At 35.3% G+C, this 13,564-nt stretch overlaps 1 protein-coding gene and 1 long non-coding RNA gene across 2 annotated transcripts; both read left to right on the top strand.

Annotated features, from left to right (window-relative positions):
- The first annotated feature begins 7,997 nt into the window (after positions 1-7,997).
- On the top strand, positions 7,998-8,532 carry LOC145058465 (uncharacterized). The gene is made up of 2 exons (XR_013686401.1): positions 7,998-8,109; positions 8,254-8,532. It is a non-coding gene; the product is annotated as an uncharacterized LOC145058465 (long non-coding RNA).
- Positions 8,533-9,910: 1,378 nt separating this feature from the next.
- Positions 9,911-13,085, top strand: LOC145059199 (receptor-like protein EIX2). Its single transcript, XM_079007053.1, has one exon. It carries the CDS (start codon positions 10,944-10,946, stop codon positions 12,981-12,983), a length of 2,040 nt encoding a protein of 679 aa, XP_078863179.1. The 5' UTR covers positions 9,911-10,943; the 3' UTR covers positions 12,984-13,085.
- The last annotated feature ends 479 nt before the right edge of the window (positions 13,086-13,564 follow it).

Raw genomic sequence — 13,564 nt, 5'->3', positions numbered from 1 at the left:
TAGTAAATATGATTATACTTATAAGATTAAGTTTAATTCTGAGTTGATTGAAAAAGTTTCAATCAATAGCAGAACGAATAAGAAGAATCAAGTAGGCAAAAAGATAAAAGTTTCTCTATTCTAAGAAGAAGGGAGAGTACCTTTTATTATGTTTTTATGATAGGTCTTAATGATTAAGAACCTTATCTAAATTGATCCTCTAAGTGAGTCTTAGTGCAATTGAATGTCTGAGAAGAGGAATCGGGGAATTGAAGAAATGGTTAAATCAAGAAGTCAATCATATTTCGTTCCAAAAACAAGTCTTAGAGTTAAGATTGTGACATTGAGTGACAAGTCTCAAGAAGGTTTATAACATTCATCAAATGTGGAAAGTTGTGATGTCTTGGATAAGACAAAGACCAACTAGGACCAATTTTGTGAAGTTTTGTCTTGATAAAAGCTACACTAACTCTTGAATATTTGTTTGTCGAGAAATGTTTATTGACAAGAGAATCTTATATGTGAAGGAGTCAGTGGGAGTCTTAATGGTCTTGAAAAGTTCAAGAACTAATCAAGAATAAACCTTATCGATCATCACTAGCACATGACTTGAGGTTCAAAACCTATCGTGTTGACACTATCTTGTTTTTGTGCCGTTCCAGTTGAGTTAATTATGCATGTGAGTTCTATGAGTTCTCATTTGAACGCATAAAAGGCAAACACCTTGATCAATGAAAAGTACATTGATAGGAAACGGCGAGCTGCTTAACTACTTGCAAGACATGGTGGGCACTCGTGTTACCATAAGGCAAGAAATCAAGATTGAGAAAGTTCGGTCCATATGAGTTTGGATTTGTCGCAAACTTTGGTTTTGACAAATTCGCATGGATAGGAACACATACACCATTAAAATCTAAGTGTCATAAGATTCCATCCTTCATGAAAATGACTGTGAGGAAATGCTTTTACTAAGAGAGATTTTAAGAAGATAGTGATTGTGAAAATTGCATTCTTAAATTCGATTATGGTTACGGTATCCCTTTCCATGATTCGAATTGTGAGATTTGGCAATTAGTCTGAATTGTTTAGACACACATATGAGCTATCTAAGGCAAAGGTGTATAATATTAAGAAGCTTAGATAAAGGATTATCAAAGCATTAGATATTAGAAATATGAACTTAATAAATTCAATAGGTATTGTTTTTCTGGAAGTTAAGTTGGTTTCTGAATACATGTCAAAGCTAGTGGGAGCATAAGTGTTATGCTTATATGATAATAATCATCATGATAGCGGGAGCATAAATGTTATGATTGTATGATTATTAAGGCAAGTATTGCAAGTTAGCAATATTAATTATAGAAAACATGAGTTATACTTTGCAAAGTCGTAAGGGTTGAAGAGTTGTTTTGCTATAATTAAGGGAGAGAATATTATGCTTCATTTCAAATATAAAGGCTTAGGTTATGGAATGTTAATAAATTTAGTCAAGGATACATAGTGCGTTCTCAAAATTTCGATTATGATTATGACATCCCTCTTCATAATTCGAATTATAAGAACGTGACACATAAGATATTATGGAAGAAGATTGATAAAGTATCGTATCTTTATGTAAGACATTATGCATCGTGTCCCATATGCTTCGGGTATAGGATCGATTGCAAATGCTATAATATTTGACCATTCTAAATTTTTCCAAATGTTTAGCGGATTTAGAGAAAAAAAAGGGACAAGAATCGGTTTTGACTAAAATAATTAAACAACTATCAAAGGACGATCCAAAACTCGCCGAGGATTGGTCGCTTGTGAGTAGTTGGAAGTATCGTTTTGGATGGACCATATCGACATTATTATGAATAGATAAGATTCTATTAAGAATGAGTTATCATATGGCAAATATGGAAATGTTTCCATATTGGGAGCTGAATATTGAGAATCTATGTCTAGATTAGAAACTTTTATGCAAGAAGGATGTTCAAAGGAATATACTTTGAGTGAGAGACATCATATCTATAGAATTGTTTCTGATAGATATTGGCCAAGTCTTGATGATTTTGAGCTATGACTTTACGAAATGATCATTGCATAAAATGTTAGAATCCAGCATATTCTATAAGTGGAAAGAATTTGATATTCTTACACTTGTGATAAGGATTGGGAGTTGTGAAATGAGTATGATTGGAAATGTGTTCATTTGATCTGTTTCACAAAGTAAGGACCATAAGTAAACATTGTGTGCATGCTAAGAGCATGGGACAAGTGTAGTAATAATTCAAGAAAGAAGTTGATTACCCGAAACAACAAATAATGAGTAATCAATATGGTGATTAAATAAAATGTTTTTATTTATACCCAGAGATTGGGGCCATATGAGATTAGTATTATTCTTGTGTATCACTTTGCATGTTTTGACTTCCTGAATAATTAATTATTTCAGAATAATCAAATTATTCGAACGGACCATAGTCGTTCATATGTTGGAAGTAGGTATGAATGAAGACTGTCGTGAATTGGTGTGTGGATTGTCTAAAGTGTATTAGACATAAGCAAATGTTTGCTGCAACGTTCATGAGTGTTTATGAATATGATTTGAGCATTGGATTAAACCCACGCTCACTTGGATCACTTCATGAATTGTATCATGAGTGATTGGTGAGACGATAACATCTTATATTCTTGAAACCGAGATATGTGAGTTGTATCTTGCGAGTCGGTTACACATTGATAATATGTAAACGCAACAGTAACTTGGTGTTATAAAACATATTGTTGTGTGCGATTTGGTAAGTGAGTGCAAGCAAGCATTGAATCAAAGTTTATCCGTTCCTTTTATCCAAAGTAGGATGAAAGCGATATCTGTGGGCCCCTCGATGATTTAGTGATGGCACCTAAGCACTTGGCCAAGCCGAGACTAAGTTGATGTGTTCAATTGTAGTCTGTTGTCAGTCGTCATAAATCGGAAATCGGGAAACAATATAGAGAGAATGATTCGAATTCATGTATCACGTCTATACGATATCTAGAATGGAGGAATATATGATCCCTTATCTAAAGGACACGCTTCTGATAAGATCAGAGTTGACAGCGACTTTTGAAAGCTACGATTATAGATCAGGATCTGAAGTCATATGCATAATAGTTATTAGACTTATCCAAGTGGGAGACTGTTGGATTAGTGTTTAAGTCCATAACTATTTTGGAATGTACTTGACCCGATGGTGCATGGTCCTTTTGGGTTGCCTTCACACTGGTGACTAGACAGGATGATTGTTGAGGAGAGATGTTGGTTTATTGTTTAGAATAATAAATTGGGGTATAAATATGATTTGTTAATATATTATATGAATAATATATTAATTTGGAATCATATTATTAATTAGTATTTAATCAGAAATTAATTAGGAATTAATTTTGGGATTAATGAAACTGACTGAAAGTACAGGGGCTATTTTGTAATTATTCAATAGTTGAGGATTTGGGCTATTGAATCACCTTTATTAAGGCTTGAATGAAAATCCTAGAAGGATCCAGGTGTTTTCGTCCAAGGGCTTAAGGAAAGGAGTCCATGGACTTGCTTAGGCCCTAAGCTAAGGGATTAGGGTTTACACCTTGAAACCCTAGTTAGCCTTAAGTATAAATAGCACCCTAAGGCACTAAGATTTCGTACAAGCCTTGGGAAACCCTAAAAGGGACGAAATCTAGGGCAAGATACCCTTCTCTCCTCTCTCCCATATTCATCCTTTCACCTAGTGTGTTTGTGAGCCATTAGAGGTACTACACTTGTGGTACTTGCTTTCAAGAGCTAAGGAAATTCAAGGAACTAGTTGTTATTACTATATAACAACAAAAGGTATGTATTCTATTCTTTTATATGGATTTCAAAAATAATAGTAGCATGCCAGGTTTCTTTTTGTGTTCATAAAGTTGTATAACTAATAGTGAAAACATAGATCCAACTCTAGGGTTGCATGCACACATAAGATTGTTTGTATAAAACCCATCAGACTTTTCTTAGTTGTTAAAATGGTTAGAGAAGCTCATAACAATTTCCTTAGTTAAATTCACAATTTCCATTAACCATGTAATTAGTGAAAGTCAACTAGCATTAAGAACCAAAAAGTCACTAAATCCAAGAGGAGTCAAATGCTTTCGCTACCATGTTGGAGAAAATGTTTTTATGTTTGTGTGAAGCAAAAACAACACAAAAATCATTTGTTGTTTGCTAATTTGAGGATGCTTTACTTAATCTAGAAATTAGCCAACTAATCACCACAAACACATTTAAACTCATGAATAAAAACATACAATTAGTGATAAGATGTTAAAACACAAAACATTTCCATAAAGATTTAAGAACATGTTCATGGATTCTTCAACATTCAACAAAAGTTCAAAGGATTCAACAAAAGTCAACCAATATTAGTTTAGCCAAGCATGACTAAACTCAAAGAAACAAAGTTAGAGAAGATTGTACCAAACATTAAACAAGAATCAAGAGGTGCAAAGATGATGTTCTTGAGGTGTTCTTGGCCTTCAAAAATCTTCAAGTATCCAGAGAGAATGCTCCAAAGTCGGATGTCTAAGAGTTTTGCAAAAGTGGCACACCAACCTTCCCCATATAGCTCAAAAGAAGAATTTCCAGAATTGCCCCTGTATGGGGTTGCGCGACCCACGTGCTGTTGCGTGGGTGGTCCCTGGATGTAGCATCTTTGAGGTTTGGGCCTCCATAGCTTAGCCCACTTGGCCCAGTTCGAGTCCAATCAGCTCCTAGCCCATTTTTCTTCAAGTTTTCTTCATTTTAAGCCCAATTTGACTTCTCCAAATCCTCCAAAGCTCGTGAACTCGCCCGATTAATGATCTACGCACGCTTGAATATTCTCCCGCATCTTGTAAATTCAAACTTCATTTTCTCCAAGCCTTCAAATAATCATCAAGCCCACTCCATGCATTAACTCCATTATTATAAAGCCCAAGATCCTTGACATCCTTTAAGTCCAATCGCTTCCTAAAGATCCCACTCCGCTAATCTCCTTAAAATCTACAATTAAGCTCACAAAACTAGAAAGTACCCGAAATGGCCATAAAATAACAAAAAGGAAAATATGCATGGAAATTAACTCAATTATGGATGAAATATGTTAAAATAAACTATGAAAAGAAGTAAATAAAATAAACTATCAATAAACTACAAAGTACATTGTTAAATGGAACTTAAAACATGAAATACAAATATATAATCTTACTTAATCTTCATGAGCGTCTATATATCGAATTATTTGAAGCTGATTGTTGAGAAGTTGATGGTTGTAGACTACTTTTTTTACCTTTTGGCATTGCCTATTGATGGTTACGAATTAAGAACTAGATCAATGATGGTGGATTGGTGGATAATAAATGTTGATTTAAGATGAAAAGCATATGAGGATGGAACAAGATGTGGATATGTCGACTTAAGATGATGATGAATTGATGACCGAACAATCAAAGTCCAACATGAACAACCTACTTAATTTTTTCTTTGATATTGGTTTAGTCATGCGTTTTGAAGTTGAAACATCCCAAAAATACAACCTAAAAATTTTTGTTTGAAAAATGTTACTAAACCATAATATCAAATATCAAAAGATAAAAACCAAGAATCGTGTATATCAAATGTCATAATAAATTATCAAATCAAAACTAGTGTCAAGATCATATCAAAATATCAGAGTCAATCTCCCAGGCTAACTGTGGTGTGTGCCATGCCATCATCCCGAGCCCTTCCCCTTGCCAGCTGAAGTACCTAAAACCAAAACTGAAACTGTAAGCACGAGGCTTAGTGAGCTCCCCCAAGCTACCACATACCATACAATAACATATAAACACGTATTGGGCCTTGCCCACTACATCGGACCGAAATTCGGAAACTGCATCAGACCGAAGTCCGGAACTAACCAGGGCCTTTCCCTCTGCATTGGACCGAAGTCTGGAAACTGCATCGGACCGAAGTCTGGAACTAACCAGAGCCTTGCCCTCTGCATCGGACCGAAGTCCGAAAACTGCATCAAACCGAAGTCCGGAAACAGATTGAACATAGCATATCATAATCATATCTACTAGCATAAACACATATACTGCGTACCGCATCGAACCAAAGTTCGTAACACATAACACAAAGAAATGCTTGAATCACAAAGACATCAAGCACACCAAACTACTGCATCGGACCGAAGTACGGAACTACTGCTAACTAAACGGGCCGACATTGTGGCCGTAGACTCGTTCCTACTGGAAGGAAACTCACCTCGTAACGCTGGCTGCTGAGATGCTAAATCTGAAACTGGCTGACTGCTGCTCCGAAACTCCCCGACTACAAATCCCATAAACACTCAATTAGATATTGATAACTACTCTCAGGGTAAAATATGACTATTTTACCCCTGGTCAAAGTCAATTTTCTGGTCAAAGTCAACTTTCAGTTAACTGTACTCGCCGAGTTGGGCCTCCAACTCGCCGAGTCCCTAACATCCTTTCTAATCCTCTAACCGCTTCAACTCGTCGAGTTTGGCAAAGACTCGACGAGTTCTTCTTTGATACTAACATCGAGTTTAACTTCATCCGACTCGCCGAGTTATATGAACAACTCGTCGAGTTCTCCTTCATCATATGAACACGTCCAGACTGTGACTCGACGAGTTGTATGAACAACTCGTCGAGTTCCATGCATGCCATTACTATACAGTTGATTCTAGTCAATTTTATTGCATCCAATTCATATATCTGGGCTTCTAGGGCTGGTTTTACACGTAAAGTTTCCAACTTTACGTGCATGCACACGAGAATGGGGCTAAAACACCAAAATCATCCAACAATAAGCACTTAGGGTTTGGAACAAGGCTATACTTGCATAAAGGTAGCTACATTGAGCTCCTAGAGCTCAATAACATCCAGATCTATGGTCTCCATCCTAAGGAGAGTTCAATTCTCGAGTTTGAATCATATAAAGTTCCAAGAGAACCATAAACAAGCATAAAAATAGGGTTTAATGGAAGAATAAGCAAGGTAATAACTTTATTACCAGAATGTGTAGCAAATGGAAGCTAGATTCTGGATCTCCTTTCTCTTCTATTGGTCTTCTTTCCTCCCTTCTCTTCTACAACTTCCAAGCTAGCACAAAACAATCAAGCTTAACAATGGGGAGTAGGGTTTACAGAGAAATGCTCTAAAGGTGCTGGAGGCTGGGGTGGGAGGCTATAATGACGTTTAAATAGGGTATAAACCTTGGGATTTAGGGTTTCATCGTGGAGGACTCGCCGAGTTCAGGATACGAACTCGTCGAGTTGCCCACTCAAGACGCGTGCAAATCCCGTCTCTACTCGACGAGTCGGGCTACTGACTCGTCGAGTTCCTCTTAAGAAAGGGAAAATACTATTTTAATTTACATATTAGAAATGAGGCGTTACACAAGTTGTCGCTAGGGTTCAAGTAGGATTTTTTTTGATCTGATATGCTTTGTTTGTGTAGCCGTAGGTTTACTTACTATGGACCAATCGTTTTTTAAGGCCTCCAAGAACTATTAGAAGTTCAAAAGACATGAGTTATATTTAATCCGGTCCGGTTCGGTTCCCGGTTTTTGGCTGAGTCCAATGACCGGTTCGTATCGGTTCCGGTTCCAAAAATACACAAAAATATCATTCCGGTCCCGGCCCGATTGGTTCTATCCGGTTCAGGCCGGGTCTCTGGTCCAAATGTTCATCCCTATTATTATCTCTCACGCAATAAATAAATAAATACCATATAATTCAGTGAATAAATATATTTCATACAATTTGGGGTTGAGTTTTTGTTAGTTTTTATATTTTTTAAAAGTGAAACCAAACCCAATATTTTATTTTTTTAAAAACTCAAAGTATTTTGGGTTCAGTTTTTTGGTTTTTTGATTTTATTGGATTTTATTGATTTTTTGGTCTGTGGGTTTGGTTTTGTTCGCCCCTTTTAGCTTAAGAATTTGATTTTTACACGTTCACCCTCGTCCTTTAACCCTACTTTTTCTTTTTAGTTTTTACAGCCTTTTCTTCGTCTCCTTTTCTCCATCTTCCATCACTTTCCCAAGATGTCTTCTTCGTTCCTCCCTCGGTCTTCCATCAGGTAAGTTGTTGGATCATCTCAACTATTCATTCTCGATATCTATATTCTCTTTTTTGTTCTCTCAATCTCGATTTTTCTTCTTCTCCATTCTCTGTTCTCCCATTTCTGTTAATAATGTTTCTCTGTTTCTTTGAAAATTTTCAGTTTTGACGTTAAACGGTGCCTTTTTGCTTCAATTGACAATTTTTAATAGATTCCATAAATTAGAGTTGTTTATGGGTTTATGTTTATGTTGTAAGTTGGAACTTTTATAAATGGTATCATAAATCTGTTTAGGATAGTAAATCTGCATAGGATTGGAAGAATTGTATCAATTAGACATAAATGGAAGTTGTTTAATAACTGAAATGGAAGACGAGATGCATAAATTCTTGTTAGATTGAGGTTTAATTGAATGTTTCTGAATATAACAACTCGTTTGCATTCTGATTTGTTATACTGGGAAACGATGCTTTGAAAAAGGTTCTGCTTTATCTGTAGGAAAGAATTCGTATGATATTTCCAAATTATGTTGACAAATGGTAAGATTACACTGCAAGTTTGCTTTGATAAAGGTCTTCTACAGCATATTGTGCTCATCGTTTCTCAACTTCTTCAAAAACTACAAGACCAGGACAGTTATGGCAGTTTTTGACAAACATATGCAAGTCTCATGGTCGCATCACATTGATTTTTAGTTTCAAAATTACAATAGCTCTCAAACAAACAACAATTTGCTATTCTAATTCTACATCACTTTTAGATACAAGGGTAAAATGGCCCATTTGCTCTTATTTGAACCGTTTATTCAGTGCAAAATACAAAAACAATTAGTCTTCTTTTATCCAAAAATATTCTATGAAGACACATCATTTATCACTCAGCATTTAGGCCCATAGGGGATGATTTTATTTTTTATTTTTTATTTTTATTTTTTTTCCCCACTTTGAGTTAACATGAGGACCAAAAGATATCACAAAATGAAAAAAAAAAAAAAAAATATGTATAAGAAAAATACAAATTTCCAAGACCTGGAAGTCTTTGAACGTCTAATATGGGGCTAGCTATTCATTTCAATCCTTCATCTTTAATGCTCCACATGATGTATAAGTTTTTGAACGTATGATTTGGGGCAATTTATTTCAATTCTTCTTTTTCTAATCTGCCTTATAAAATGGTTCTATTTTAAAGGAAAATAAGGGTTTTATGGCCCACACGATGTATAAGTCTTTGAACGTTTGATTTGGGGCAGTTTATTTCAATTCTGTTTTTTCTAAGTTTTCTTATAGTTTTTTCTAAAAATGAGAAATAACAAAACTATTGTTGATGAATATGCCTATCCTTTGTTATCTTTTATTTTTTTAAGAATATATATATTTTTCTTGAAAAATAAAAACAAAAATACCCAAATTTATATATTTGTTGATTATACAATTAGATATCCATATCGATATACAAAGTCTTTATTAACAGTTTGTTCATTGATGAATTTGCTTAATTATTTTTATCTTTTTCGAAAAAAAAAAACGAATACACCAAAATATCTTTTTATGATGTAAAAATAGACATTTATATTGATATAGGAAGTGTTTTATAGCACTTTATTTCATTGATGAGTATGTTGTTTTCACAGATGAATGTTAATTATTTATTTTTAACAAATATATGAAAATCTCTATTTTTTAGGCCTTACAATTAAACATCCATACCAAAATAAAAAAAATATTTTTTTTTAAAACTGTATTCATTGATGAATGATGTTGATTTTTTTATTATATATTGTTTTACTTTATTAAAGAACACCAGAATTTATTATTTTTTAGCCTTAAAATATGTTTCCATATTGATGAAAAAAGAGGAAAAAAAGAATTTTGTTCCTATGCGTTCTCACGAGAATTATTGTCTGTACTTAACCATTCTATCTTTGTGTAATTTACACTGATATTTTATGCATTGTAATTTCACTTGGCTGGTTAATATTTTATCTTATTTACTTAATAAATGACCACAAGATAGGTGTGCAGTTTGAGGCCATCCACTTGAATCCTTCATTTTCAGAATTAACAGCACTATATAAAGCTGCATGGGGCATCATCAAATTTTCATCAATACAAACAAAAAAAATCACCAATTAAGATTTGCATTTACAATTTTACATCATGCATCTTTGTTGGTTTTATGATATTCTCACTTCTCTTTCTCTTGTTGTGTCTTGAGACTACAACTGCCAACCAATTGGCAGCAGTGGGAGGAGGAGATCACAATGTCTCTGTGAAAAAGTGTTTTGAGAAGGAGAAAGATGGTCTCCTTCATTTCAAATCTCTCCTTCAAGACCCTTTTGATCGTCTCTCTACATGGACAGCTGAACAAGACAACTGCTGTGAATGGAGTGGAGTAACGTGCAACAAGCAAACAGGTCATGTCACAGAGCTTGAACTGATGTCCTTTGGTCTTGTAGGTGAGATTAGCCATTCATTGGTTAACTTAACCTACTTGATTTATCTTGATCTTTCCAGAAATTCTTTTCATGGAACCATTCCTGCGATTATTGGTTCGTTGACTCAATTAAGGTCCCTTTACCTTGGCTACAATAATCTTAATGGAACCATTCCAAGGTCCATTGGTTCCTTGACTGAATTAAGGCAGCTTGACCTTTCCTATAACTCTCTTTATGGAACCATTCCTCCAGAGTTTGGAAACCTCACAAACTTGCAATTGCTTTTACTTTCAAATGTTGGAAGGCGTAGAGTTGAGAACCTTGAGTGGTTGTCTCCTCTATCTCATCTGTAGATGTTATTCTCAGTCTCCGTGAACTCTTGTGGTTAAGTTTAGAGGGATGTGAGCTGTCACAGGTCATGTATCCATATTTTTCTTCATTTCCCAACTCTTCTTATTCTTCATCTATTGAAGACCTTTCTCTTAGAAACAACAGTCTCACCTCATCCATGTATCGTTGGTTGCTCCCATTAACCAGCAATAAGCTTCGTTCTCTTTCTCTCACTGACAACATGTTAGATGGGATACCCAAATATCTTGGTAACCTCTGTAGTCTGGAATATTTGTTCTTCAATAACAACTCTGCTGCTGCCAAATTTCCTGATTTTCTCAAAAACTTGTCTGGATGCACATCGCTTTCATTACAATGGTTGTTTGCTCAAAGCAGCCAGTTTACAGGGTCATTGCCTGATGACATCCAACAGTTCACATCCCTAAAAGCTCTGTCCCTCTCTAAGAATCAGTTAAAAGGAACTATAAGTAAGAAACTGTGGGAACTGCCCAAGCTTAACTCTCTTGATCTTTCCGAAAACTCACTCCAAGGATTTCCTTCCTCAGATTTCTTGTTAAACCTTTCTTATGTAGAGCATATTTATCTGAGCTCTTGCAAGCTAGGGCCTCGCTTCCCCGAATGGATTCAAAAATTGAAAAATCTTACCAGTCTTGAAATTGCAAATAATGGTATTTCAGATACTATTCCTCTCGAATTTTGGGACGCGTGGCCTTCGCAGTTAACATTCCTGAATCTTTCTTCCAACAACTTAAGCGGGAAAGTACCAGATCTGTCATCAAATTTTGAAAACAATTCAGTGATAGATTTAAGCTTCAACAGCTTTGATGGTCCAATAACTAATGTCTCTTCCACTGTGGAATTACTAAATCTTTCCAGAAACAAATTCTCTGGAAGACTCTCCTTTTTATGTGAGGTTGTCGATGGATTTTTAGTTATTCTTGACCTTTCCCATAACTTTCTAAGCAGACAAATTCCAGACTGTTTGTGGCATTTCAAAGAACTAAAAGTTCTTAATTTAGAACACAATAATCTGTCTGGAAGGCTTCCTGCCTCTCTTGGATCTATGATTAAGCTAGAGGCATTGGATTTATACAAGAATGATTTCTCCGAAGAATTTCCTTTGTCTGTTAAGAATTGCACGAGCTTAAAGTCATTGAATTTGGGGGCCAACAAGTTTTCTGGTAATTTGCCTGTTTGGATTGGGGAAAACTTATATGGGTTGTATGTTCTTATGTTAAGATCGAACAACTTCTCTGGAAGCATCCCTTTACAATTATGTCAATTAGCAAGTCTTCAAATTCTAGACTTGTCCGTGAACCATTTCCATGGAACCATCCCTTCATGTTTGAGTAATCTTACGATCATGGTGCAACAAGGATTCTCTCAACTACAGAATTTAGATCCTAGCAATCCATTAATAAGATATTCTTATAATGTTGACCATGTGATGATCCAGTGGCAAGGAACTGAACGTGAATTCATCAGAAGTAATATGAAGTTGTTGAGGAGCATCGATCTGTCAAGCAACAACTTAACAGGGGAAATCCCATATCAGATTACCAATCTTGATCAACTGATTGCACTCAACGTGTCAACGAACGCTCTTATTGGAAAGATTCCATGGAACATCAGTCAGATGAAAACTCTTTTAACTTTGGATTTATCTAGAAACAAGATTTCAGGAGAAATACCATCAACCATGTCTCAAATGACTTGGCTAAATTACCTAGACGTCTCAGATAATAGCTTGTCAGGGAGGATCCCATCCAGCACACAACTTCAGTCCTTTGATCCTTCAAGATACGAAGGGAACTTAGGGCTTTGTGGACCTCCCCTTACCAAAAAATGTCCTGGAGACGAAGAATCGGGAATACAACACATCATTGGCGAAAGTGAGGGTGAGGGTGAAGGTGTGGACGAACTTGATGTATGGTTCTATATTGGTGGGGCCATTGGTTTCACTGTTGGATTTTGGATAGCATGTGGTGCTTTACTCCTCAACCGTCGTGGAAGATATGCTTTTTTTATGTTTCTTGATAGTTTCGAAGATTGGGTTTATGTGAAGGTGGTTGTGTTCATTGCAAATTTGCAAAAAAGACCAACATAGATAAGTCATGTAAAACCATGTTTCATTTTTGTATTTGGCATGGGTTTTTATGTCCCAGTTATCAATAAAATTGCCACCAACACCAAGGGTGGCCATTTCCCAGTGTTTTGTGAAATAAGGCATCATGAAGAGTTAATGAAAGTTCTTTTTTTTTTTTTTGTACTAATAACCGTTAGGTGTATAATAAAAAGAGAAAATGACTTATGAGGATAACTATTTATCACATTTGTTCATATTCAGTCAACTTTTTGTACACGTTTGAGTTTGACCATTAAAAATACAATTATGACCGGTAATTTCCAACTGGCGTTGCAAAACTCATAAGTTCCAATGTCCGTTTTGCATAGGGCATAATTTTTAAATTTTCTATTAGGTAGGGACCATTTTTTTTAATATCTTAACCATTTGCTGTAGAAAAAATTCTGCTCATGGACATTAATAATCATGTTTCTACTTGAAAACTCGATCCAGAAGCATGGCATACCAGTTAAAGTAACATTTACATTTCTAAAGGCAATGTACTTTGAAAAATCTATACATATGAGAAAATATTTCAAAATACAATGTTTTATTAAAAAAAA

This window comes from Lactuca serriola, chromosome 6, assembly GCF_051521515.1.
Source record: "Lactuca serriola cultivar US96UC23 chromosome 6, Lser_US96UC23_V15, whole genome shotgun sequence".
Taxonomy (NCBI): domain Eukaryota; kingdom Viridiplantae; phylum Streptophyta; class Magnoliopsida; order Asterales; family Asteraceae; genus Lactuca; species Lactuca serriola.
The sequence above is the reverse complement of the archived record's forward strand: the minus strand, read 5'-3'. Positions and strand labels throughout refer to the sequence as shown.